The sequence below is a fragment of the Mus caroli genome, chromosome 1, assembly GCF_900094665.2.
Source record: "Mus caroli chromosome 1, CAROLI_EIJ_v1.1, whole genome shotgun sequence".
Lineage (NCBI taxonomy): Eukaryota > Metazoa > Chordata > Mammalia > Rodentia > Muridae > Mus > Mus caroli.
Genome location: NC_034570.1, coordinates 155,569,987 through 155,597,850, shown reverse-complemented (window position 1 = coordinate 155,597,850; position 27,864 = coordinate 155,569,987). Strand labels below are relative to the sequence as shown.

Here is a 27,864-nt window from a genome sequence, read left to right as displayed (position 1 = left end):
AGCGAACTCCACGCTTTACAAACCATTGTATGAAGGAACTGTCCTAAACTCACTCTACACAGACGATACCATCCTGAGACCAAAGCTAGGTAAGAACACAACAAAGAGGAAAAAAACATTTCCTATAAACATACATGCAGATTTCTCAATAAATGTTTTGCAGATTGAATTCCAGAACACATTAAAACCATCACACAAATGACAAAGCTGCTTTCATTCTAAGGATGCGAGTTTACCTCAACGTATACAGATCATTGTATAAGTAGACTGAGGGTCAGGGGTTGCTTGATCATCTCACCCAATGCAGAAAGGGCCTTTGACAAGGTTCAACATCTTATCATCAGACCCCCCCCCCCAAAAAAAAAAAACCCACTAGGAATAGAATGAACATTCTTCAGCATTCTAGCTCCTGATCCACCTCTGGAGTGCTGGGATCAGAGACCTGGCCCACCACATCTGACTTCTTTTGTGGCTTTTAGTGGAACATTGTTTTTTTTTTTTGTTTGTTTGTTTTTTTTTTTTTAAATTAAATAATTGCAGTTTCTCTAGTTGCTTAGCTTGGTAGTGCTGCTGCTTCCTGGTTCACTTTTTATTCTTTTGTTTTTTTAATATTTTACTTATTTATTGTATGTACATGAGTACACTGTCACTGTCTTCAGACATACCAGAAGAGGGCATCAGATCCCATTACAGATGGTTGTGAGCCAACATGTGGTTGCTGGGAATTGAACTCAGGACCTTTGGAAGAACAGACAGACCTTTGGAAGAACTCAGACTCTTAACCGCTGAGCCATCTCTCCAGCCGACCTGGTCTGCTTCTTATTCCCCTCTATTTGCAAAATATATTCATGGTTGATGCAAACTAAAAATTTTAAATATCAGTGTAGAGTTTGAGTGTTTTGGGTTAGTAAACCATAGTAAAATTGTCCTAACCTGCACTTCCAGGCTCTGCTATTCTGCCAGTCTTTTCATTCACATATCTGTCTACACTGTCTTCATATCTCCTTCTCTGTTTTATTTTTGGTTATTTTAAAACTTAAGTTCCACCTCTTTTATTATTTATTTATTTATTTGAGACAGAATTTTACTCTGTAGTCCTGGCTGTCCTGGAACTTATTCTGTAGACTAGTCTGACCTTGAACTCACAGAAATCCTCCTGCCTCTGCCTTCCGAGTGCTGGGGTTAAAGGCATGCCTGCCCTCTGCCCCCCACTCCAATAGCAATGAAAACCATGCAGTATTGGCGCATTCTGTACTGATTACCCTCGATAGCACTGTTCACTTCTTTTACACATCCAGGCTCCTTTCTTCTCAGACATTTGGCAGGTTCCGTTTTACTTTGACTCCGTTACCTCCTCCAGCTTCCATGTCGATTTCAAGTATTTTCATTCAGTTTGTACTTAGACCTAGTCAGGACTGGTGTCGCTCAGCGCAGCGAATGCACTTCTCATTGTTCTCTACTTCCGATTCCTCTGATGTTTCATCGGAGATAATTTTCCTTTTGACTGAACAACATGCCGTATTATTTCCTGTAGTCTTGCTGGTGGCAGATTGTTCTTAACAAAACAAAACAGTCCATTCATTCATTTCTTTAGTATACCATCTAACATAGGGAAGACACTTGAACGATTTGCCAAATGAATGAAAGTATGAATGTGTAAAGGAGTCTGAATGCACAAGCAGCCTGCAGATGGTTTGTTTTTCTGCATATAAGATTGGAGCATCTTTTGATGCTCCTCAAAGAGCAGTCTCATCATGCCCTAGCCTCTACTTGTTTCTTAGTATATGTGTATTCTCTGGTCAGCTCCACAAAAGTATGGTAGATGTTTGGTAACAACTGTCGGGGAGTCAAGTTCTCTTAGCTTTTTCCACCTAGAAGATCAGTTGAATTTATTCCTTCTTTTAAGAATTTGTTTTATGTATAAGAGTCTTTATGTGTATGTACATCATATTTGCGGAAGTGTCCACAGAAGCCAGAAGAGGGCACTAGATCCCCTGGATCGGGCTTTACAGATGTTCATAAGCTTCTATGTGCGTGCTGGGAACTGAACACGGGTCCTCCGGAAGAACAAGTGCCCTCACCCACTGAGCCACCTGCCTAGTTCCCAGTCCTTGTCCCTTACTGGAGGTTACAATGGAGATTTAGAATGCTGTTTTCACAGACACTTGGAAACTCGGTGCAGAAATAGAATTTTGTGTAATATTTCTGTTGAAAACTAAGAGGCATCCAGGAATCTGATGAATAGTTAAGTTTGCTGGCCGCTTGCAAAATTTAACCTTTCAGACGTGGAAAGGATGCGTTATTGGTCTGGGAGGTTATCTTAAAAGGCTCCCATGACATTGTATTGGAACTGACCCCGGACACTAATGAAAGGGTAATCCTCCCCCAAAGCTAGTAATCCCTGGGGCTGTGTGTCAGTGATTAAAAAAGAGGGGTAAGAACAGCTGTCTTTTTGTTCAGTTTAATTCCGTCCATGTACCTGGGTGGGTGTTAATTTCCTGGTGGCGCTGGCTGAGGGAGAAGGAGGTGTTAGGTTTCTGCAGGGACTGAGTGTGCAGACGTGATTCTGCCTGGTGTGTGTCTGGAGAACAGCACCGTTCAGTGGGGCTCAAGCTTGTGAGCTCGGGTTGTGTTCCTTTTAATTTCTGTCCTTTAAGTTGGACACGTGGGCCACTATGTGCCTTAGGACATGGCAGTACTATCAGGTGTCAGCTACACTGAACACTTTAATTAACGGCGCATCACCTCACCCCCACCCTCCCATGACAATGAGCTCTGCTGGGCCTGTGAGACAGAAGTCAAGTCATCGGGCAGAAGAGCAACACCTCACCCTGATTTGACACATCTGTCTATCTATCTATCTATCTATCTATCTATCTATCTATCTATCTATCTTTGCTTATAAAAGAAAGTGTTTAATTTGTGGCTTCTGATTGCAAAGGGTCAGAGACCATGGCCATCAAGGCAAGGAGCATAGCAGCAGGCAGGCAGGGTGCTGGAGCAGTAGCTGAGAGCCTACATCCCTACCCGCAAGTAGGAGGCAGAAAGAGCTTACTGGGAATGGTGTGGGCCTTTGAAACCTCAAAGCCCACCCTCAGTTAAGGTGATATGTACGCCTTAACTGTACCATGTGAACCCTGGGGCAGGGAACCAACCCAGCTATACTTTTCTGGACTTCAGACCCATAGAAACTGTGAGATAACAAAGGATGTCATTTTTAAGCTCTACATTTGTAGCGAAGTGTAAGAGTGCAACAGCCAACAACAATGATAAAATAAAACCCCACAGCAATCCATACATCTGTTATCAACTCAACTTCTAATTCTCCATCAAGGTAATGGTGCATCTTAGTGAAGTCAAGCAATCGACTCCAGTTTTATTTCATTGTCTTTTACTTTTGTTTATTTGTTTTGAGAAAGGCTTCCTTTTGAGTAGCTTTGAATTCTAGAAGGAGCCCAGGCTTGAAGGACAGCCCCCACTAAGAGGAACACGATTATCAGTGAGGGTGAGGATGTTGGTGACTAGTTTCACTTAATGGAGTATCCAGTCCCATCTGTTTTGTTGTGAGTTATAGATCGGCTTTTATTCTTTTTATGGCAGAAGGGTGTTTCACTGCACATACATGCCACATTGGAAGATATCCACTTATCAATTATACCAACATTTCTTTATGATAAAATTCCTGGGGAATCTAGAGATGCAGGGGCCATATCTCAACACAGTAAAAGTGACAGCATTACGCTAAACAGGAAAACTCAGAACATTTTTCACCCAAATCAGGACTGAGGTAAGGAACTCTACTCTTTCTCTTCCCACTCCGTATAGTCTTGAACTCTGAGCTAGAGCAGTAAGACAAATAAAGGCGATAAAGGTAAATAGGAAAGAATGAAGTCACAGTGTCCTCCTTTCCAGATTATATGATTCTGTACATAAAAGAGCATAAAGATTCCATTAGAGAACTCCTACAGCTGATACACACACTCAGCAAGATAGGAGGATACAAAACTAACACATAAATCCTAGTGACTTTCTTATACACCAACGGAACTACACTGAGAAAAAAATTAGGAAAACAATTTTGTTTACAGTGGACCCCAAATCACCTCGGAATAAATCTAAGCAAGGAACCTAAAGACTGTACATTGAAGACTTTAAGACACTGAAGGAAGACATTGAAGAAGAAGAAAAAAAAAACAGAAGAAGGAAAGACCTCCCATACTCCATAGAACAGTAGGATTAATTTTGTGAAAAAGCCACCCTATAAAGGCAAACTGCAGAGGCAATGCAGTCACTTGAAGTTGCAATGTAGTTTCTTTTTACGGAAAAAAAGGTAATCTTACATTTCAGAAGGAAACACAATAACTGGATAGCCAAACAACCCAGAACAATAAAACAAGCAAAAACTGCCGGAGGTATCATCAGATTTCAAGGTATAGTATATATATTAATTAAAATCCAGCATGGTATCAGCATAAAAATGGCACACATTGATCAATGGAATAGAACTGAGTACCTACACATAAGTCCACATCCCTATAAGCACCTGATTTCCAACAATATACACTGGAGGAAAGACAGCATCGCCAACAGAAGGTGCTGGATAGTATATAGAAGAATGGAAAGTAGACCCTCATCTGTCACTGGAACAAAACTAGATTCAGGTGGATCAAGATAGGCTGGATATTCTGGATCAGACAGGGGAGAAATCAAGGGGTATGCTTCAACTTTTAGGCACAAAAAGGGGCGGGGGGTGGTGGTTTGAACAGGACCCCAGCAGGCCAAAAATTGACAAAGGAGACTTCATGAGCCTAAAAGCTTCTGTCCAGCAAAGGACATGGTCATCTGAGTGAAGAGGCAGCTTACGAATGGGAAAAAGTCTTTACCAGGGTATCTAAAATATATAATGAACTACAAAACCCTAAAGAGCAAGAAAACAAACAACCCAAGTTTAGAAACGAGGCATGGAACTAAACAAGATTTTTTTTTTTTTAAAGAAAACTACAAAAACGAGATTATGAAACTTGCAGGTAAATGTATAGAGCCGGAAATAATCATTCCAAGGGAAGTTACCCAGAGCCAGAAAACCAGCTGCCACGTGTTCTCTCTCAGAGATACATGCTAACTTTCAGGCTTTGCTTACGTGACCTACTTGGGAAGGTTAGGAGATATGGCCTCTTTAGAGGAGGTATGTCCCTGGGAGCAGGTTTTCAGATCCCTTCTTAAAACACACCTTAAACCACAGCACACACTCTGTGGGTCAGGGTGTGACTATCTTTTGGGTCAGTATATATCCTACCACATTTTTTTTTTTTTTTTTTTTTGGTTTTTTGAGACAGGGTTTCTCTGTGTAGCCCTGGCTGTCCTGGAACTCACTCTGTAGACCAGGCTGGCCTCGAACTCAGAAATCCGCCTGCCTCTGCCTCCCAAGTGCTGGGATTAAAGGCGTGCGCCCACCACGCCTGGCGCCTACCACATTTTTAAATTATAAATATGTGTAGAATTGAGACATCAATTTCCAAATAAAGTGTGGCTCTGCTTGAGTCCCCATCCCCCTCAGCGTCCTTGCCTCAGTAAGTGGACTAATTCATTTATGTTAGACATTGGTTCCCTCATACCCAGTTCAGCACTGCCCACATTCCCCCCTTGAGCAGTGAGTCCTACTACTCTGCCCTCTAGCAGGTCCCTGCCTGGTCCTAGCCATGACTACTGGGTCCCCTCTTCTGGATACTCAACTTCCCCTGTGTTCTTTCCGTCACTGTTGAGATGCCGTCTCAAATAGCCTTTCTACAGCACGGCATCTAATCAGGACCCTCCCCACCCCCGCCCCACCTCACCTTGCATAGCTTCCTCCACCACTTCGCCCTTTTGCATAATCTTTATTTTCTTACCATGGTTGATAACCAAACTACTTCATGTCACTTCTTTCCCCTGTCAGATGGGCCGTTCTACGAAGATATGGCTTCTCTTCTATCACTTCTGTGGAGTGCTTAGTAGGTACTCAGTTTGTGTTTGGCATCTTCCACATTCAGACTTCCCCCTAAGTTTTCTGCTTTTATTTTCCTATTGCTCTGACATTCTTGTTTTCTTTTATGACAAGATAAACCAGCACCCTAGGCTCTCCTTGGGTTGGGGTGTTCCAGCTGTTTTCATGGTCTCCTTCATGGTTTCTACCTCCCCATCCAGCCACACTGTGCTGTGTCTTTAGGAGAAGGAACTATTTCTACTAATTACATCCTCAGGGAATAGGGGGACTCAATCCAGAAGGACAGCGTTGGCCATGGCTGTCCCAAAAGAGAACTGGAAGCCTTTTTGGACCAACGATTAGCATCACTTAGTCCAATGATGTAAAACGTTGATTCCCACCCAGGAGGTACAGAGTTTTTCTTAGAATAATTCAGGACAAATTACTTTCCCCCCTTCCTTTCACTAGGACTGGAGATAAGAGAGACTAGGGGTCTGGATTCGAGGGAGGAAGATCAAAGTTCAAAGCTGGAAATGAAAAGGACCTTAGAGGTAAATAGGGTATGAATGTGGGTGGGTACAGTCAGTGGGGAGATGACAGAGGAGCCCCCTAGGGGAAAGAGGTCTGTAGTTCTTTTCCTCCTGACTTCAGTTTCTTGAGTGTAGCGTGCAGAGAAACTTCCTTTATTCTCAGGTCTTGTGTCTTGGCACAGAGCCCTTCACCCTCAGCATAGACTGCTCTTGTCTGCAGGGCTTCTGTGTCTGTTCAAGTTGCTAGATCAGGGTGGAGGGAGTTCAGCTGACTACTCTGTCAGGACAGCTTGCCCAGACAGCAAGTTTGTGGCTCCCCTGCCAGCACCTCCTTTTCTATAGGTGCCACATGCCACAATTTATACGCAGACATGATTTGACTGATTGTTGCAGTCCGGGCCTGGAATAATTTTAATTAACGGGAAAACGGTCCTCAATACACCGATTAGACCTCTTCAGGTACAACAAGATAAAAGCCTGATAATTTGGATGGAGTACTCTTCTTAAACGTCTACTGTAGGCAGGGCGGCCAATGGGAAAGCCAGGCTGACTCCCACCTGATCCAGTGAGTAATTAAGAGAGCGCTTTTTCTTCTCCACCTCCCCCAACCCTCTCCTCCCTGCTCCCCAACTGAAGCTTAACAGGTTGGTGGTATAATTTGGAGACTTTCAGGGGTGTCACACTGGAAGCTTAAGCAAGAGCCAAGACATCTTATTCTACTCCCAGACACTGACCAGCTGGGGTCGAAAAGCCAGCAAGTGAGGGAAGGAAGGAGCCGGAGGCAGAGAAAGTGGGAACAGCTCTCAGTAAAGTTTCAGAGGGTCTACAGCCATGAGTGAACTGGCCACACAGAAGGCTGGTGAAGGCACTGTGTCTCGCCTGCTTAACGTGGTGGAAAGTGAGCTCCAGGCAGGGAGAGAGAAGGGAGACCCTACAGAGAAGCAACTTCAGATCATCCTGGAGGATGCTCCCCTCTGGCAGAGATTCAAGGAAGTCACTAATGAAATGATTGTGACCAAGAACGGCAGGTGAGTTTGACTGCAGCCCACTTGTGCTAGCCTTCGCTTGGCGAGGAAGGTAAGACACCTTTGGTAGAGAAGAGGCAGCAGGCTCTGAACATCTTAAAGACAGTCTCAGCTGGCTGTCACTCAGCCAACTTAATTTCTTTGAGATAATCAGAGCAGTGGAAGATGGAGGCCACCTGTCTTACACACATGTATTATATGGGGAATTATTTTGCAGGGGAGCATGCCCCATGCATTGGGGAAGTGGACTCAACTGTCAGAAACTGGTATTAATTTTTGAATGACTGTCCCCTGGAGCAGACCTGTGTTCAGTCCTGTTCAGATAATGTGAAAGTTGACTTTATTTGGAAACTGGATAGTTTGTTCTTAAGCACAGCAAACCTGTCTGTCAGACGATTTTGGCTAGTTGAAGACTGGGATTGAAAGGGCCGCATGGCCTATCTCTGCCTGCTTCCTTGTGCGTGTTGAGGGAGAATGAGTTTTGATTGTGTGTTTCACATAGTTAGGAAAGCTGGCGTATAGCAGGGAATGAAGCTCTAATGCCCAGTTTTAGGAAAGAGAAGTTTTCTTCTTCCGTTCTCCCTGCAAAGAGTGGGAATTGTCCATACCGCTCCCTGCTGGTATTTCTCAGATCCTGTGAAGCTTAGCCTGTTATGGGGCTTTTGGGGGAACTTTAAAGATTGAGCTTAGCAGAGGAGATGCAAATGTTTTGAAAGAGACTCCCACTGCGTGCTCACACATCTTTGGGTACCTATGGACACAAAGTACCCGAAGGACATTTTCAGTAGTGTTAGTTGAGCCCAGACTCTTTTTCTTACACCTTGAGAGAAATTTTGCTTATAGAGAAAAGTTGAAATTTAGCTGAACCTCAGGCTGGCTTTTGTCATTGAGAAAAAGCCTTTAATTTCTGGTGTCTTAGCCTTGTAATTCTGAATAAAACACAGCAAGGAAAGAGAGCTGTCTCTTGTACAGCTGGGAGGATTATGAATGTGAGAGCTGTTGCATGACAATAAACTACTGTAAGACAAAGTTATACGGTAAACACGCACATTTTATACACTGCAATTACAGTAGCAAAGCTATCAACCTTGTGTAAAAGTGACAGTCTTTTACTTTCCACACAGACTCCCGTGTGTGTACTATACATTTATGGCGTTGAATATTTGAAAATTTAATTTCACATGTTTCTTTTCTTTATATAAAATATTTTTAATTTCAAAGGTCTACCCCACATTCTCAAGCGGATTCGGTCCCTTCCAAAGATGAGCGCAGATGCACTTGTGACTCGTAGCTGTCGTATGGGGAGCACTCTGTGTGTGTTGGCTTACTGGGTCACCACGCTGCTAGCTACATTCCATTGTTTGGCCCTGTACGATGATCTAAAGAAGTACAGCCAATAGACTAAGATATGGTTCAAGTATTTTCCTAAAGGCAATAGGATCTTCAGAGGCTTTACTCAGTTCAAACTGATAGTAAGTTATAGCAGAATATACCTTTGCCACTTGAAAAGAGTGTCTCTTAACCTTTAAAAAAAAAAAAAAACCTCAGAAAAATTTCTTTCAGTATTTAAAGTTACTTGTGCTTAACGTCATTCCTATTAATTATGTGAATTTGTGTGTGTGTGTGTGTGTGTGTGTGCACGCGCGTGCGTGCGTGTGCGTGTAAACAGTGTACTTGTGGCTAAAGTAGTTCTCTGCTATGAATGAAATCTTTTTCTTAAACTACCTTACCTCTGCTGAGCTTTTTGGGGTCAAGATTTTCCCAGGCGTTGGGCAGTGTGCTTTATGCTTTAGAGGAGGAGGGGCTTCGGGTGTGTGTGTGTGTGTGTGTGTGTGTAACATCGATGGAGCTGCCTGGCTCTGTGCATTACCAATGTGTGGAGTTTCTAGAACGTTCGTTCGCTTAGATCAGCGAGCCAAGCCCTGAACACTTGTACTTGAATGGCTCCCTTCTCTCCTCTTTCTGCCTTGCTCCCATGGCAGCACAGAGGAGGAAGAAGTGAAGGTTGCCCCTTAGCCGGGTCATTTCCATGTCTGGGTAGCCTGGGGACTCCTTTCTCTACTGTTTACAGTTACAAGTGATATCACAGCTATCTGCACAATCTGCTTCTAACCTGATGCTACTTCTCTCTTTACCTCTGATTTCTATGGACTTCACAGCTGCACCTGGGCTCATGCCTGCTTACTTTCATGTATTAACATTCATGGGCCATGTGTTCCATAATCATACAACATACATGCACATGAACACACACATATTCACGCGCGCACACACACACACACACACACACACACACACACACACACACACTTCAATCCTGACAGCTCTAGTGAACATCTGATGACAGTTACTATTTGGTTATCAGAGTGAGGAAAGTGCTTTTGAGCAAGACCTGAAGGTTGCCTTGGACTGCCTCTGTTCTTCCTCTCCTTACAGAGCCTGCCTCATCTCTCCCCTCTCTGAAGCCCTGTCTCCTCCTAGCCTCTTTCAGCAAGGCTATCTCCCTAGATTGCTGCTGTCAGTGAAATGAATACTGAAGAGCTAGCTTCACAGTGAAACCAAAGCCAGGTTTGCAGGTAAAACCCAATACCCATGACCCATCCCTTATGGTGTTTAGGGACACGTTGCTCACTTTGTCACATTTCCTCTTTCTCCCCTCTCCACAACTCCCCACCCCGCTTTGAAGAGACTCTCTTTCAAGGATGAACTAAGTGCTGGCAGTCTGAGTTAGAGGCTGATTCACCATAGGCTTTTAAACTCCTCAAAGACTCTCGACCCTCTCTGCTTAGTCAAGTTTTGGGGGAAAGAGGAAGGAAGAAAACCACTTTGGATAGATGTGGATTTCATCCCTGATAGCAAAGCCTTGCCCTGAGTGATAACCGCAGGGGTCTGGATAATGTGTCAAAGGTCATTGTGGGTTAAGACAAAGAAAGGGACAGGGGAGATGAGATGGAAGGAGGTTAGCTCGGTTAAGAGACAGGTCTCATCCAGTTCTTTGGCAAGCTGACAGATTTAGTCATTCCTCATGGCCATAATTGTGATTAAAATTCACATGTCCATCTCAAAACTAAGAACAATTATAAAATTCTTGGCAAATGGAACACTAAAGGGTATAAAACAGTTGATCATTCGATCATTTTTCTTTTCTTTTTGTTTTTCGAAACAGGGTTTCTCTGTATAGTCCTGGCTGTCCTGGAACTCACTTTGTAGACCAGGCTGGCCTCAAACTCAGAAATCTGCCTGCCTCTGCCTCCTGAGTGCTGGGATTAAAGGCGTGCGCCACCACGCCCGGCTTTCGATCATTTTTCATATAGGACCTCCTCCCATGCTTCTTGATTTTAATTAACAGCATCGCTGTGTGATATGGTTCATATAACATATTACTCATCCATGTAAGACACACAGTTCAGTAGGTTTAGCATATTCACAGAATTGAGAATCCCTTTCCAAAATTCATTTTAGGACATTTTCATTGTCTTCCTTCATCAAAGAACCTCATATCTTTTAGCCATCACCGGCCCACTAGTCTACTTTTCTGCCTCTGTAGATTTAGCTATTCTGGCCATGTGACGCTTTGTGAAAATGTTATCATTTAACCCAGGGCTTTCAAAGTTCCTATATACTGTAGCACACAGGAGTACTGCAGATCTTTTGTGACCAAATAAAACCCTATCAAGTGGATGTAACGTATTTTGCACCTACTCATCATTCAGTGGATCTGCTTTTGTAAAAATGTTGCTATGACATGTCTGCAGTCACGTGTTTTCATCTTTCCTGCATACATACAAACGAGGAGTGGAACTCCATATTTAGTCAGACAGACCATTTTTCAAAGTGACTGTATCATTTGAATCCCTCCACAGCACTCTGAGAGGAGCTCCAGTCCCTCGCCGTCCTCACCAACATGTTCTGTTGCCCTGCTTTTCGGCTGTAGCTGTCCCTGAAGGCACGGTGTGGCATCTTAGTTGTCTGCTCTTAGGATGGCTGGTGATGCTGAGTGATACTTGTGCAGTCGTGGTTTCTTTACGTATCAAGTTTATCTCTGACTTTAGAAAGAAGGAGGAAATACCATTATGGGTTTCTTCTTCACACATTATTGAGCTTTGAGACTAAGAACAGCATCCTCTATGGACACCCCTACGGGGACGTTTCCATCTCCTTGCCCCAGCAGATACAGCTTTTTCTTCCAGTCTCTTGGCTGATAGGCTTGTTAAAACCTTTGGGCCTTTATACTAAAACAGGGGCATAGAAGCATCTCCTTGTGGAGAAGGAAGACTTAAACGAGGTGTAACTTACTCTAACCCCTGAGCGCATATGGTAACTATTATCACTGGATAGTGACCTTGCATTAAATTATCTTGTTAACGGTAAGTGAGAACTATACAAAGACTCTCTGTGTTTGATGCCACACTGTAGACCTGATGTCACATTGATGTCTTGAGCAGTTGCATCGTTCCGTCCTGTGTGTCTGGGGAACAGATATTCTTTGCAGATTTTTCTCTTACTTACAATACCATGCTACTGATGTTATATCTGTCATGGTGCTTTAGTTTGCAAAATGACTGTATGTGTCATGCTTGTGCTATTGTCTGTCTGTTTGTCCATCCGTCTATCTATCTATCTATCTATCTATCTATCTATCTATCTATCTATCTATCTATCTATCTATCAGAGTGGGTCTTCTTATGTTGCCTTGGCTGGCCTGGAACTCACTATGTAGACCAGGTTGGTCTTGAACTTGTAGAGATCCACCTGCCTCTGACTCCTAAATGTGACTCTTCCCTTCACTTTACCACTGCCACTAATAATGATTGACCACACTCTATTCTTGTGTGTGTGTGTTTATAATGTAAAATGAAGTAGAAGAAAGCAAAAATAAACCCCAAAATGTGTCCCTTTAGGAGAAACTTGGGATATGAAGACAGAGACCACTTGCAACCATACCTCCTATGAATAAGAAACCTTCCCAGCTGTTAGAATGACTTCATGGGTCTCCATGTCACTGCTCTAATGTCCATGTTTATCTTTCTTTGCAAATGACACTTTTGTATTCAGTAACTCCTCTACACTGGGCCAAGACTATCAAAATAATTGAAAACATTAAAATTCACAGAGAAGAGGAATAGTTCAATCTGATATCATGAGAAAACAATGGAGAAACCTCCTGCTACTGCTTCTATGAAGGAAAAGTCAAAAGACATGGGAACAGGGAAGATGTTACATCACCAGCCTTCCTGGTGACCTGAAAGGGAAGTTGAGGTGGGACTCTCTATTCTCAGCCAGGAATGTGGGAGGGTAGCACATTATCGGATGGATTTTCTCCCTAGACGTTTTATTTGATGCATGTTTAGTCTCATTTATCAAAGCTCATGTTTCATCAGGGCAGTTTCATAAAGTTGCAGGAATTCAGTGAGCTGACTCTTGGGAAGGGTTTACTATGATGCCCAGTGAATGCGCCAAGCACTAGCAAGCTGCCCTTAGACTTATGGCCTCCATCTGGCCAGCCCTGCTGCCATTCTAGAATCTCACCTTGGGTCACTTTGGACATTATAAGCACATGCATTATCAACCCTGCCCCTGGCTGGCAGGAACCACCTCCCTCTGATCTTTCTTCTGGAAACAGGAAGTCTAGAAAAAAACCGGGGACTGAGTGATGGCTGCTATGTGGTTTCTCTTTGTGTGTGCTCAACAAGCAATAGGATCAGAAGCCAGATGTTTAGGTAGATGCAAAGAGTGGCAGTGTACTAAAGGGTGGAAGAAGGATCAGTATATCCATATTTACATCGCCCCTCCCTGTTCAGCCTGTGCATGGGTAGAGGGAGACTCTGGGAAGTCTGCAGGAAAGGAACTCTAATGTTCAGCTGAAATCCCGTTTCCCCTGGCTTTTCCACACAGCCATCCACACACTATATCATCTTTACTCACAACCAGGGTTCCATGTAAGTCTGGGGAGAGCAGGTCTGCAGCATTAGGATGCGAGAGAGAAAGCTATCTGAGAATGTAGCATCTGAGGACATATTTGTCTGCATGTCCTTCTGTATGAAATGACCAGACTGGTGGTCTGCAGATTTTAACACTCAGAGCATTGCTTTATAGTCAAACCTCGATGGCAAACGTGTTCCTAAAAGGAGGCTCTGGTAAAACAGTGCTCTCGGCTGCTATCTATGTAGCCTCCCTTACAGACCGTTTCATGGAAGGTCTCCTTAGAGGTGAGGGGCCTCTGGGGCCAGGAGGGGAAGGGGTTCACTAAGATCCCTACACGGCTGTTTCTGACTTCTTTCAGAAGGATGTTCCCTGTCCTGAAGATTAGTGTCACAGGGCTGGACCCCAATGCTATGTACTCTCTCCTACTGGACTTCGTCCCGACCGACAGTCACCGCTGGAAGTACGTCAATGGTGAATGGGTCCCTGCAGGCAAGCCAGAGGTCTCTAGCCACAGCTGTGTCTACATTCACCCCGACTCCCCCAACTTCGGGGCTCACTGGATGAAAGCTCCCATCTCCTTCAGCAAAGTGAAGCTGACCAACAAGCTCAATGGAGGTGGGCAGGTACGCGTGGCCTCCCCACACACCAATCAAGAAATATCAAGGGTGCATTTAGGCAATTAGAGAGGTCCTCACCAGCCTCTTTGCCCACAGAAGCCGGTTATTTCCTGGAGTCCAAATGTAAACAGGAATAAACAGCTCTTAATTGGTGCTTCAGTTTTTAATGGACTTCCCGATGTTAAGAGAACGAGAGTGTGCTAGTTTACTTAATCATTGGGCTCTTTTCCGTTTTTGTCTTGTGTGTGGTGCTTTTTACCCAGCCTAGGGAGGGAGATGTTTGTGGGTACCGGGCTTTTGTTTTTCTCTCTCCCCCCCCACTCTTTTTTTTGGTATAAGTGGCATGTTGGCAACAGACAAATACCTTAATAAAAAGCTGCTCCTAAATGAAATAATTACTTCTTCTGCTTGGGCATTATGATAATTATCAATAGAATATTGAATCAGCTTTGTGGGTTTTTTTTTCCCAGAAAAAAAAAATCCAAACAAACCTTAAATAAGGAAGGTTTTATTTAAAATCTCCAATTAGAGTAAACATGATGTGGAGCCTTCCCCCCTCCATTTCTGTGGCAGGTTGCAAATCTAGCTCCCTGGGTTAGGCTCTTAGTTACTTTATAAAATGCAGACTATTTGGGGGCACGGGAGATGGGACTTGGGGGCGGGGGGGGGGGGGGGGGGGGGGGGGGGGGGGGGGGAAAGAACAGCCTGCTCCTCTCCCCAGCCCTCGTATTTGGCTTTGTGCTGAGTCTGTCCTCCTCCTTTCTCTTTGTGCTAAGTGGCGGGGACCATGGGAGTTCATAGTTTAGAAGGCAGAAGTCGCGAAATTCCAGGCTTTGGGTGAGCCAGACCGTTCTTTACTAAAGTGGAAATGTGAAGGTTACTTGTCCCTGCTCTGTTAGATCTCACAGCACGAGGCTTTCAATAGCCTCTCATTTAAATCATGAAGGGGACATTTTGTACAACCCTCTGGTGTCAGACCTCCTTAGCCTGTAGGTACTGTTAACATTTCGAGTTACTGGGATTCTTCATATATGAACAAATACATATTTGAATGGATTGAAATATACGTGGTTGGGCTGAACGTAGATGAATCAAGAAAACGGGAGCCTGGATTTAGGCAGCTACGGAAAACTTAAGAACACCTTTTCCTGGGCTGTCTGCTTCTGACTCCAGTGCAGTGCTGGCTGGGAGGGTCTGAAAAACATCTCCCCATTCATCTGACACAGGATTTCATGTGTGTGTCCCTAGTCTGGGTGGGTTGCTGAGCTTGGGAGGAACCCAAGGTGCTGGCTAGCCGAGCAACGGTGATACATACACCGGGCTTAGCTTTGCTTTTCAAAACTTTTCATTTTCTCCCATCCAACAGATAATGCTGAATTCTCTGCATAAATATGAACCTCAGGTGCACATAGTCCGTGTTGGAGGCGCCCATCGAATGGTCATGAACTGCTCATTCCCTGAAACTCAGTTCATCGCTGTGACTGCCTATCAGAATGAGGAGGTAGACGGGCGTTTGTGTCTGTGTCTGTGCCTGTGCCTACATCTCCCCCCCCCGCCCCCAACCCGAGTATCGATGTGTGTGAGTGTCACACGGAAGAGCATGTGTCGGAATTGGTGGGGAATCTTTTTATTGCAAGCAAGACTGAACGGAATTTAGAGTTTTGAGGATTCAGTGATAGGGCTGAACAGCGAGGTGCGGGTAGAGGCTCCAATGCCTGTCTGCCAAAGGCCCGTATGTTAGTAATCTTTTTCTGTCACTACTACAGGTATAGGAGACAATACAGAGAAAGGCTCACCTAGTAGGCTGTTTTGGAGACTCCAGTACAGGTCTAAATTACTGTTATGGGGGAAACACCTCCCCAAATTATTTCCAAGGGCTTGTCTCAGTGATCTGAAGACCTCTGACTCCGCCCTATCTCCTCAACATTCCACCAGCTCCCAGGGCGCCAAGAGCCTTTGGGACATTCTCAAGATCCACACTATAGCAGCCTACAAAAAGCAGCCTCTCCTGGAGCCAATAAGACACAGTTGTAGAGTGCTATAAAACCCTGAGTTGTACCGGAAACCTGGAGTCTTTGTTTTGCCGACCTTTCTGAGCAGAGTGTGACAGGCAGGGTGGCGGGCAGCTCCTCCTTTCTGTTCTGGAGGCTGTGGGGTCCACACGTGTGTCTTCCTGTGGTTTTTCTGCTTGCCAGTTTTCTCTCTCTGAGCACAGTCAGCTTTTTTTCTTTCTTAGTATCTCAAACATTGACTGGGTTTTTAGAATTTCAATCCTGGCCTCCCGGTGAACCGCTCTGAGTCCATCCGGTTCTTCAGGGGGCTGTTAGTCCCGAGAATCACCAGGAGCAACTGGGCAGCACTGGATTCTTTTTGATTAAGCTTAAACATAAAAGATAATATAGGTTTATTTAAAAAGACACACAATGATGGATAGCACAGAGTATGCAAGGTAAAAATAAGAAGTAAAAGGCAAAATGCATTATTTTTGCTTTTGGAAGTGTACTCTTTATGGAAGTTATAACGGCCATCGTTAAAGTGTCCCCTCCCCATTTGCTATGATATGTATGGAGATTTTTCATAGAGATTTCTTCATATAAATGACCTCATCTTGTGAACATTAGCTTGGAAGTTTCTTTCCTTCCTGCCTTAAACAACTCTATAGTCTATAGTGGCTCTCTTTCTATGAAATTACAGTCAGGCATATCTCTTTTTTCTTATAATACTTCCAGAACCATGATATTTCATGTAAACAACCTCCTGCCCTCAGCAGAACTTACGTTGTTTCATTTTCTATTATGTATCACTCTGCAGTGAGCACACTAGGTAATCTATCATAATTTGCTTGTGTAGTGAGCACCTAGAGCCAGGCTTGCTCCACGTGAGGAACGTGTGTGTTGAAGACCTTGATAACTATGCCAAGACTGTCCCCCCCCAAAGGGCATCACATTGGCAGCCCTCACAGAAACAGCCCCTTCCTCCTTGGCAAGCTGATAGGTTAAAAATCCAGTAACTTCTGGCTGCTTTAACTTAGCCCCCCAGGGGGCGATTTCTAGAATCTGCAGTGTTTTGTTTCCCAGGAAGGGCCTTGGAAATCATCTGGTAGGGAAGTGGCATCTTGGTTTCTATAGGTGAACCGATGTTGCAGAGCTAGTTCAGGGCAAGTGTGTAGAGAATATGTAGCTCCTGTTTTATAAAGTAGTCCGGGTTCTTGGCAGAAGCCTGGCAGTGGGCCAGCAGGAGCAGACCCTCCCACAAGACCCCCCACCCCACCCACTGCTGCTGTCTTTCAAGGCAACACCCAGTCTCTCTGCCAGCTTTTTCTCCACTTCTCTCTGGGTGGAGTCTGGTTGAAGGAAGTCAGTGTGGCTTTTGTGTCTCTGGGAAGTGTCCCTGCCCACCTCTCTGCTGCTTGCTCTTAGCCACTGGCTCTTGTCATTCCTGATTTGGGAGATTCTCAGAAACTTTGCCTGGCCACAGGTGCTAGACAGTTCTCTCTGAACCACCTGCCTGTCAGTAGTGACCCCTTTAGCAAACAGGCCCTCAGTCTGACTTAGCCACTCCTTGGATTTGAGCAGCATCCCCTGGAGACAGGTTTTCCTGGTTGTTGAGCAGGTATGGGGCTGGCGGAGAGAATCTCCTCTGCACCCAGGGCTCCCTCACTTCCACCCAACCTCTCTAGGCTTTACCCAAGAGAAACACCAGGGCAGCTGCTCTGCTCCTTTTTTAAGAAAAAGCTGGACTTTTATACTTTTCTCCTCTCATCCAGAGAGTCATAGGCTCCTGCAGACATCAATATTTTTTTTCACTATTTCTTCAAAGTATTTTCTGGATATCAGCACATGCTGGCTCTTATCACAGATGCTAGAAACACTGCAATGAACAAAACAGGTACAGACGACATTCTCAGGGCACTTATGTACCAGTTGGTGGGAGATGAATGCAGATACTCTCTCCTTGCTTCTGGTTCTTTCTCTAGCTCTGCCTCTATCTCTGGCTGTCTTTCAGTATGTCTCTGTGTCTCTGTCCTGATCATTATGACAGATGGAGCTGGTGAGAGAAAATGCAGACTCGGGACTGTAAAGTTTTGCATTTTCCCTTTTCTTTATAAGATTTCCCTCTCATTGTAAATGCTACGTGTCAGCAGACAGATGCATATAATGGTATGTCACAGCATTCTGTCCTGTTCACAGACTGAGTGGAGTTCGATGATGTACAGGGATGGTGGATGGGAAGTGACTTTGTATTTACATGGCCTGGTGGGTAAGTGGTTACAGGAAAACAAGGGACTTGATACTGAACTGAACAGTGTAAGTGAGGTGGGAATTACCCGAGCTGTGCTCCCCACTGTGTGATAGGAAAGGGCTCAGGGATTCTTGGATAAGAATGGAAATGAGGAATGGAAAAGGGAGAGCAGTCTGTTAGCCCTGTGGGGCTCTCCTGATTCCTGACACTGTGCCCACCTTGTTCACCTGCTCGCTTTGCACGCCGGTCACCATTTTCATGCCACAGTGCACTAGTCAGTGCGGCAGTGAGCAACGGGACATGTGGAGGGAATTGTGAGTTTACAGACGTTCTCAGGGGAGACAAAAGCTCTGTCTGTATCACACGGTCTCACTAACACTTCTTGTTTTTGCAAGATAACAGCTCTCAAAATCAAGTACAACCCTTTCGCCAAGGCCTTCTTGGATGCCAAGGAGAGGTGAGTGAGGTTTCAGTCAGAGCTCGCCAGCAAGCTGAATTCTGCAGACTCGAGGCTTCTTGAGCTGAGCTGACACTTGTCCTGCCTCGGCCAGAAATACGCAGGGGACGAACAAACTCAACAAAATTCAAACCAAGTCAAGGGTGTTTGTTTCTGCAGCAGGTTGTGATTGAGTTTGGGTGAATGTCTCGCTAACTTCCCACCTTTCCTTTCCATGGAAGAATAAAATGAAATAGAGCAGTGGCCCCAGCTCCTGTTTCTACGGATGGCTCCTGACGAACAGCTACAGTCACTTTTGCACTGTTCCAGTTTTGCTGACCAAGCTTGAATATTTTTCACTTAACTTTTTAAAAAGATTTATTTATTACATATACAGCATTCCGCCTGCATGTATGCCTGCAGGCCAGAAGAGGGCATGAGATCTCATTATTGATGGTTGTGAGCCACCATGTGATTGCAGGGAATTGAACTCAGCACCTCTGGAAGAGTAGGCAGTGCTCTTACCCTCTGAGCCATCTCTCCAGTCCCCACTCATTACTTTATTTATTATTTTTTTTTGTTTTTGTTTTTTTTCGAGGCAGGGTTTCTCTGTATAGCCCTGGCTGTCCTGGAGCTCACTTTGTAGACCAGGCTGGCCTCGAACTCAAAAATCCGCCAGCCTCTGCCTCCCAAGTGCTGGGATTAAAGGCGTGCACCACCACGCCTAGCCTCCCACTCATTACTTTTAATGTGTAGTCTCTCCTTTTCCTTTTAAAGGTTATCATTTTAAGGGATGGCCATTTTAAATGCTATGCCACAGGAGTCTGTTCTGCTTAATGTGTGAGAACTTTCTGATGTTGCAGAGGACATACTTGGATACATCCATTCAGATAACAGAAGTCCTAAAGAACAAACAGATCCAGGATGTGACAGAATCTAGATCAAAATAGATAGTAGCAATGCTATGAGGGAAAGAGTTCGGAAACCTGCTGGGCAGTGGTGGCGCATGCCTTCAGTCCCAGCACTTGGGAGGCAGAGGCAGATGGATCTCTGTGAGTTCAAGGCCAGCATGGCCTACAGAGTGAGTTCCAGGACAGCTAGGAGAAGAAAGAAGGAAGAAAGAAAAGGAAGAAAGGAAGAAAGGAAGGAAGGAAGGAAGGAAGGAAGGAAGGAAGGAAGGAAGGAAGAGAGAAGAAATGTGTAGTGTTTCCCACAGAAGCGCATTGGTGGATCTACTATATCATGTATAGGATTGGGATTGTTTCAAAGCCCTGTGCAGAGCCCAGCTGCTATGATTACTGCCTGAATCTTGTCAGGCATGTAAAAGAATCACAAAACCAATCAAGTCAAAGTAAAAAGTGATGGCTGCAAGAATGACAGGAAAGGAAAGGTGGGGTTGCCGTGGTTACGGTGTCTCAGCAGCGCTTCCAGGAAGGTGAACCTGGGGAGGGTGGCAGCTTTGACTGCTCTTACTTAGGAAGTTTATCACGCCCTGCAGACAGGTTCACGTGTTTAATGCTGGACTGTAAGTGACACTGTGACTTTCGTTACTCTTTCAGAAACCACCTCAAGGACGTTCCAGAGGCCATCTCTGAGAGCCAGCATGTGACCTACTCTCACTGTGAGTGGAGTGGACAGTCTGTGGGGGACACTCGGGGTCACATGGGAGTCAGCTCCTTTCTTGTTCATTTTACTGTCCTGACTGTGTAAGTTCTAGCGAGACCTGTCCCCTTAGAGATTTTTCTCTCCCACCCCAGGGGCACGTTTATGCCCTTTCCAGGGTTCTCAGAGAGAAGCCACGTATGTGGGCTGAAGAGGCCCAAGCACACCTTAGGTAGGAGCCTTGAATGGAAGTAACACATGCCACACTCTCTAGGTCTCCTGTAAGAAAGAGCTCTGTAACTGGCATCCAGTGCCAATGAGGTGCCTCAGTAGGCTGTGGTCTTGGGTGTTAGGACTCCACTGAGCTGACTGGAGGGCAGGGAGAGCTTGGCCATCACACCTGGCATTCTGAGGTAGCATTGGTATTCCTGGTGGTACTGCTTTATCCACACCCAGCACAGCAGAGGCCTCATGGCAGAGCCAGGCTTCTGAAGTGACAATGGTAACCCAAGGGCAGAGACGTGGGCGTAAAGTTGACCTTCTGACACACTTCTCCTCCAATCCTCCCCGTTCCTCCCTCTTTCCCTGAGATCCACCCCCTCTCTATTTCCCTTCAGAAAGGAGCAGGCCTTCAAGAGACAAAATACAACAAAACGAGCTTCAATAAGACAAGGCAGAAGCCTTCATATTGAGGCTGGACAAGCCAACCCAATAGGAGGAAAAGAGTCCCAAGAGCAGGCAAAAGAGTCAGAGACTCCCACTGTCAGGAGTCCCACAAAACCCCCACGCTAACAGCCATACAGATCCGCAGAAGACCTGATGCAGACCCATACAGGCCCAGGGCTTGCTGCTTTGTTCTCTGTGAGCCCAGATAGGACTTGCTTAGTTGATGCAAGTGTCTACTAGGCAAAAGCAAACCAGAGTGCCCCACTCCCAACCCCAAGACCACTGACTCCTGAATATTCACTGGGCAGAGTTCTTCTGGCTGGCGCAGTCTTTAATTCAGATGCGAGTGGATTGCTGGGAATGAATGACCCCTGCTGCCACGTGAGAGCCATGGAATTCTTTACTCAGCTGCAGCTCCAAACTGCACGGTGTGTTCTATGCACCTGTGTCGGTAGAGTCTTGCAGAGAAATTACCAGGAAAGCCTTTTAAAGGAACTTCAGTTGAATGATTTCTTGTTTAGGTTAGGGACAGTGTGGAGCACGCCTTCTCAGTATTCAGGAGCCGTAATATTCTCAGCAAACATCCTGAGGTGTAGACATTATGGGGCAAACTCAATGCTCTTGGGGTTGGGAGTAGAGCACTCTGGTTTGCTTTTGCCTAGTAGACACCTGAACCCTGATTCTCTTAATCAATGTAGAGAAGTTTTCAATTTTCTCTGAGATGTCTATAATTTTAATCTAAGAAACAGACTGATAAATAGAGGAAAAGCCTACAGGTTACGCCCATGCATGAGCACGGGGGCATAGAGAAATCTGAGACGCAAAGAAAGAGCTGCATGGTTGAAGGCTAGAAAGGATGTTGGGTTACAGAGAGAGCCTCGAAGCTTCTGTGCATGGCTGAAGAGAGCAAGCAGTTCCACTCTGGAGGTCAGGCCGCACCACTGGCAGACTTCTGAGGAATCTGTGATGTCCTGTGAAAGTCTTTCGGGCAGCATTAGATAAGGCCAGTTAGGGGGAGCCCCCAGGGAAGTGTGTTCACTATTGCTGCTGATTTTACACATCTGGATCTTCCGACAAGGACAGTTTTTAGAGCTCTTCCTAGGTAGAAGGTCTCTGAATAGCTATCTCAGAACATAATAAAAAATGTGCATTTTGGGGTGGGCTATTTTGAGCTCCCTTACCAGGCAGAGCTAATGAAGACGACAGAGGGATTGGAAACAGTTAAGCCCACCTGTCTGGCATGAGCTTAAGGCAATAGGCATGCTGCACACTTTGTTTACATCTACGATATTTCAGGCAGAAGAGCGGGCTCTCATACCCAACTTCACATTACTGAGGTCTCGGTGGCGATCTTCAGCCACTACGTAAGGCGTGAGCGGCTGGGGCCCTGTCTAGTGTCTAGTGTCCATTTCTCATTTCAGCTGAGAAGGCTCCTTGGTTCAGCGCTGATACTGCTACACCTGTTTTGCTTAGAAACACACTAGAAGTAAAGGTATCCTGGTCAGAATCTTCATCAACCATATCTATGATGCGTTCTGCCGGCTTCCGAAAAAAATCGGTAAAACGTTTGCTGTGCAGAGTTCATTTTCTGTGCTTTCAGGATCTTGCTTGTAGGCTCCTGCCAGAAGGTATCATTTCCCCCCTGGGTAGAAAAGAGAGGCCCCTTCACTCCTCTGTGGAACCATATTAAACAGCCCTAGTATGTATGTACCTGCAGTCAGCGAGTTACACACACATCTCATGTTTCCTAAACCAACGTTTACTTTAATTAAGCCAGAATGACGTCTGCCACCTGACTTTGGTGTGGAAATCTCTGTTTTCTTCTCTTGTCTATTCTAGTGGGAGGCTGGATCTTTTCCAATCCGGATGGCGTGTGCACAGCAGCAAACACCAATTACCAGTATGCTACGCCTTTGCCTCTGCCTGCTCCGCACACACACCATGGCTGTGAGCACTACGCTGGCCTCCGAGGTCATCGGCAGGCTCCCTACCCTTCTGCCTACATGCATAGAAACCATTCTCCCTCAGGTGTGTGCTCCTACTAATTAAACCCTTGGGCACGGCAGTGGTGGGGACACAGCTGGTAAAAAAGAAGTACCTGAAGATGGAGTTCTTTTCATCTATAGTATACACACACACACACACACACACACACACACACAATGTAGGTATATATTTGATAGTAGATTTAGTCTCATTTTTTAAATTGATCCCAGGTCTTGACTCAGGGTCAGTGTACTGACCATTTTAGGTTGGTGTTTGACACTAAGTCAAGTTGTGGGGTCTGAGACACTCATCCCATTGCCCCCCAGGGCTCTGCCCTATCACTGTGTTCAAGGCTTGGTCTATGAACTCTTGGTCTATATGGGAGAACTATTGAGAACACCTCTGGGGCACTGCAGCCTGGGCTGTTCAGGCTCTCAATTGGGTTGGAGTCATGCAAACTCAACTTCTGTAATTTTTCAGCCTAATTTTTAAAATTGGCATTGTTATTTTTCTTTATTGACTGGAGTCTTGTCTACCTTGTACATGCTCAGAGCCCTCAGCATATTAGATTTGTTTTTTTTTTAATGGGGATGAAAGCAAAGTTTAATTTTTAATTTTGATTATTCATGCACTAAATAGTTACTGAGGACCTGTTATTTGCCAGGTTCTGTTGAGGCACATGATGGTCAAATACCTTACCAATATGGAGATTCCTGTTCTAAACACGAGTGATCCACACTAAATACAATGAGTGAGTGACGTTCACGATATGGGGGATGCCTCTCTCCTCTCTGAATTCTGTGTCTGTCATGCAGGCAGACATGGTGTGGAGAGGTAGCTGAGAGTGTTACTTCTGGATCCACAGGCAGCAGGGAGTGGCAGTGACCTCAGAGCCTGACCCCTCGTGATACACTTCTCCAACAAGGACTTAGCTCCCAATAGTGCTACTCCCTATGGGCCTATGGGGGCTGTATTTTTTTTGGACCACCACAGATATACAGTAATATACTGACACACACACACACACACACACACACACACACACACACACACTCACACATACATACACACACACTCACACACACACACACAGAGGGGGTGGGTGGATTATTACTATGTTCAGGCAAATCAGCATTCATTTAAAATATGAAATAGATTCTCACCGGGCAGTGGTGGTCCATGCCTTTAAACCTAGCCCTTGGAAGGCAGAAGCAGGGATATCTATGAATTGAAGGCCAGCCTGGTCTACAGAGTGAGTTCTAGGACAGCCAGGGCTACACAGAGAAACCCTGTTTTTTTTCGGACAAGAAAAAAATTCTCTTAGTAAAATTTCAGGACATAGTACATTGTTATTATTTATTTTGAGGCAATGTTTCACATAGCCAAGGATGGCCTTGAACTTCTGATTCTCCTGCCTCCATCTTCAAGTGCTGGGGTTACAGCAGTATACTATCATGTCTAGTTCACAAGATCAAATCTTGGGCTTTACTCATGCTAGGTAAGCACTCAGCCCATTGAGCTATACCCTCAGCCCATCACACAACAGTAATTTTAGCTCACATGCCATGTGCTAGATTTCTGGACTGACTCATTCCGTATACCTGCCTACTTTCCTCGTCTCCCCTCCCCTGGTACTTCTATGCAGCCTCTGCTTCTCCATATCCAATGTTTCTGTAGTCTACACACAAAACGAGGCTGTGCAGTGCTTTGTTCCTGTGAAAAGATGCTGCTCTTGAAAAGTTCAAATCTCTGGGATCTCTAAGGAGAATAGAGGCCAGGACCTGAGAAATATACTTTGGGCTTTGGCATCCCTTGGGCTTTGTGTGAGGGATGCTGATATGGTCCATTCTTGAAGGGTAGTGAACACGATGAAGGGAGTAGGCAGGTGTGCATTGCACAAAGCAAAGTGGCCTCTCTCCCCCCAGGCTTGTGGATAAAGTGATGGCATCGAGGCTTTGGGGAAGGTTATCAACTCAGTAGCACCTGGGCTGTAGTTAGCATTCAATAAACACAACCTTCCTATTTTGTCTGTGTACTTCAGAAGCTGCCAACAAACGGCTCTGCCTGTGGCATAAGCTGCCTTGAGATAAAGTCACTGGCCGCTGTCTTTACATGTCCTGTCAACTGAACTATTGTTATTCCCCCAAAGTGAATTTGATAGAAAGCTCAAGCAACAATCTGCAAGTTTTCTCCGGACCTGACAGCTGGACTTCCTTATCCTCCACACCCCATGCCAGCATCCTGTCTGTACCCCACAGCAATGGCCCAATCAACCCAGGGCCCAGGTAAGAGCAGCGCCAGGAACTCGCTCCTAGGGGCACTTGGAGGATTCTGTGCGTTGCTTCCAGGATGTGTCCGTTTCAGTCCGTTTAAGTCACTGTTCTGACATTAAGCTAATAGGAGAAGGTGACAATGGATGGCTCTTTTGCTGATGGAGAAAGGGTGGTGGGCAATTCCCTGTTTAGCAATAAGCTCTTAATTTTGTGGCCACATCATTGATGGGTTGGGACAATGATGCAATTGGCCCATCTCTCCAGGCTTTGGACCAGGGAGCAAAGTTGAGAGGTGAGGATCTGGGATGTGAGCATGATAGACACACCATGGGTGGGGTACGGACGGTTTGGCATTGCATACAACAATCTCTGTGGTGTACAGAATTGTTTCTTCATTTTTGGAGGATGTAGAAGATGGGCCTCAGAGATAGGAAATAACTCAACCAAGGTCACAGAGCTAATGATGGCAGAAGAGTCATAGCCAAGGGCTTCTGGGGGCAGTATCCTGTTGGTCTGTCACACATTCCCTGCCTTGGCCACAGAGGGACCATGTCACAACTCATACAGTCCAAGTCCCTTCCATTCACAGTTTTAACTATTGTAGACAGCTGGGAGGGAGTCTCAGAGAGATGAAACACTGTTTGAGATTGAGTAGCTTTTATTACTAGCAGGGTCAGCACCAGAATCTAGCCCGTTTTTTTTTTTTCTTTCTTATTCACTACATCTATATTTCACTGGGACTCTTGGATTTCTGTAGAAATAGAGACACAGTCATTGCCAGAAGTCCTCCTGGGAATATCGCCGGCCCTCTCGGCAATGTATGTGTGCTTGTTGGTAGTGTTTCGTTGCTCAAGTATCACTTCTGATTCCCATCTCTCCATTTCTGCAGCCCCTACCCGTGCCTGTGGACCATCAGCAATGGAGGTGGGGGCCCCGTGGCATCAGGCTCAGAGGTGCACGCCAGCACCTCAGGAACGTTTCTCCTTGGGAACCCTGCTGTCACTTCACCTTCCTCTTTGCTCCCCTCCCAAGCGACCACTTCAGCTGGTGTGGAGGTCTTGGGTGAACCTTCACTGACCAGCATTGCTGTGTCCACCTGGACAGCCGTGGCCTCACACCCCCTCCCAGGCTGGGGTGGCCCAGGTGGAGCTGGGCGCCATTCCCCCTCTTCATTGGATAGTTAGGCAGGATCCTAGGAGCCGCTGCCAGCAGAGAACTGTCTGTATTTGTGTGCATGGCAACCTAATCTGATGGTTCCAGAGAGTTGAGCGGCAGGGTCTCTTGACCCAGAGGCCTGGAGCGGTGCATGGTGATGCCCAAAAGCCTCCCGGAAAAAAAAAAGGTTTAGTCTAGGTGACTCTGATGTTACTACTTGTGTCTCTCACCATTTCCTGTGGCTCTCCTGCTTTCTCTGAGTTGATTTATCTTGGCCACGCTTAGGTTGCAAAAGTCAGCTTGGTCTAAGTGCCCTGCTCCTTACTCTCAAGCCGTGCTGGGAAGCCTCGCTCCCTTTTTTCTGGAGTCAGTGCATGGTGTTGAGGAGAGCTCAAATTTTGCCTATGGAGGTTGCTGCTTTTTAGCTCTGTGCAGACTTGGAAAGAGTGTGTGGCCCTAAGACCCGAGCTGGCTTCTGCGTTGAGACCTAGAGAAGATGAGAGGCCATAAAGTTAACAACAGCAAGCTAGCACTAACGTCAGTCCTGTGCTGCTCACAGAAGTGTGCTGGGAAGTCAGGAAACGAGGCTGAGCCCTCACTAGGCCATCATTAGTGGCTCCCATTGCCTACAGAATGAAGTTCGATGACCCCATATTCTAAAGACAGCCTCTACCATTTGGCATTGCTCCGTGCCTCTGGCTTTGATTCCTGTTAACTTTTCAGCACCCTCCGCTCGAGGCAGACAGCTCTCCTTGCTCTGAACACTTGCTTCCTGTGCTTGAAGCATCCTCTCTCCTGTCCCACCTGTGTGAATTGTACCTGCTTGGCCAGGACTGGTTGAAAGGCCATTCTGCTGTCAATCACCTGAGGTGATGTTTGGCTATCTCTGTCCCCTGCTTTCCCGCCATTTTTACCTCAGGCATAGAGCTCGCTTCATTCTGCCTTATATTTCTGCGAGTGTATCTGTCTCCCTCATAGACTGTGAGCCTCTTGAGGGTGAGAGCTAGCCCTCCTCATCGTGCCCATAGCCCCTGGTACTGTGCCTTGACTACCGTAGGTGCCCAATAAACATTTGCTGAGTTGAGTTGGTGTGATGTGTGTGTTTGCCAAAAGGACTGTGAGGAGTTGACTGGGAGGGAGAAGTCTGACATTAGCCTGTGACACAGAAACAAGTCATTGTGAAAGCCAGGGGCATGCTGGTTTCTCAGTCTCCTCATCTGAGGCACAGCCAGTTCTGTGATTGCTATGATACATGGGAACGAACAAGCTTGAGTCGTTATGTCCAAACATGGCTCTCTGTGTTTGCTGTGCTGGGATCCCTGGGACACGTATAGGAATATAGATTCCTGAGTATCTGTCCTGTATCTGTGGGAGTACAATCTCTGGGCTGAGATTCAGGTATCTGTACTTCCAAAAGTAGTTGAAGACTGTTTATTTCAAACAGA

At 45.6% G+C, this 27,864-nt stretch overlaps 1 protein-coding gene across 1 annotated transcript; it reads left to right on the top strand.

The window, feature by feature from the left end:
* The first annotated feature begins 7,161 nt into the window (after positions 1 to 7,161).
* On the top strand, positions 7,162 to 27,470 carry Tbx19 (T-box transcription factor 19). Its single transcript, XM_021168336.1, has 8 exons — positions 7,162 to 7,520; positions 13,801 to 14,065; positions 15,426 to 15,560; positions 18,697 to 18,758; positions 20,297 to 20,358; positions 22,845 to 23,033; positions 25,141 to 25,276; positions 26,154 to 27,470. The coding sequence occupies exons 1-8, from the start codon at positions 7,324 to 7,326 to the stop codon at positions 26,446 to 26,448; spliced, it is 1,341 nt and encodes a 446-aa protein (XP_021023995.1). The 5' UTR covers positions 7,162 to 7,323; the 3' UTR covers positions 26,449 to 27,470.
* Positions 27,471 to 27,864: the final 394 nt, after the last annotated feature.

What these genes read in the sequence shown, in the direction of transcription:
- Tbx19 (XM_021168336.1), top strand. Translation starts at nt 7,324, where the DNA reads ATGAGTGAACTGGCCACACAGAAGGCTGGTGAAGGCACTGTGTCTCGC. An exon ending in AGCTCAATGGAGGTGGGCAG is followed by an intron (nt 14,066 to 15,425) that starts GTACGCGTGGCC and finishes CCCATCCAACAG; the next exon opens with ATAATGCTGAATTCTCTGCA. An exon ending in GCATGTGACCTACTCTCACT is followed by an intron (nt 20,359 to 22,844) that starts GTGAGTGGAGTG and finishes TGTCTATTCTAG; the next exon opens with TGGGAGGCTGGATCTTTTCC.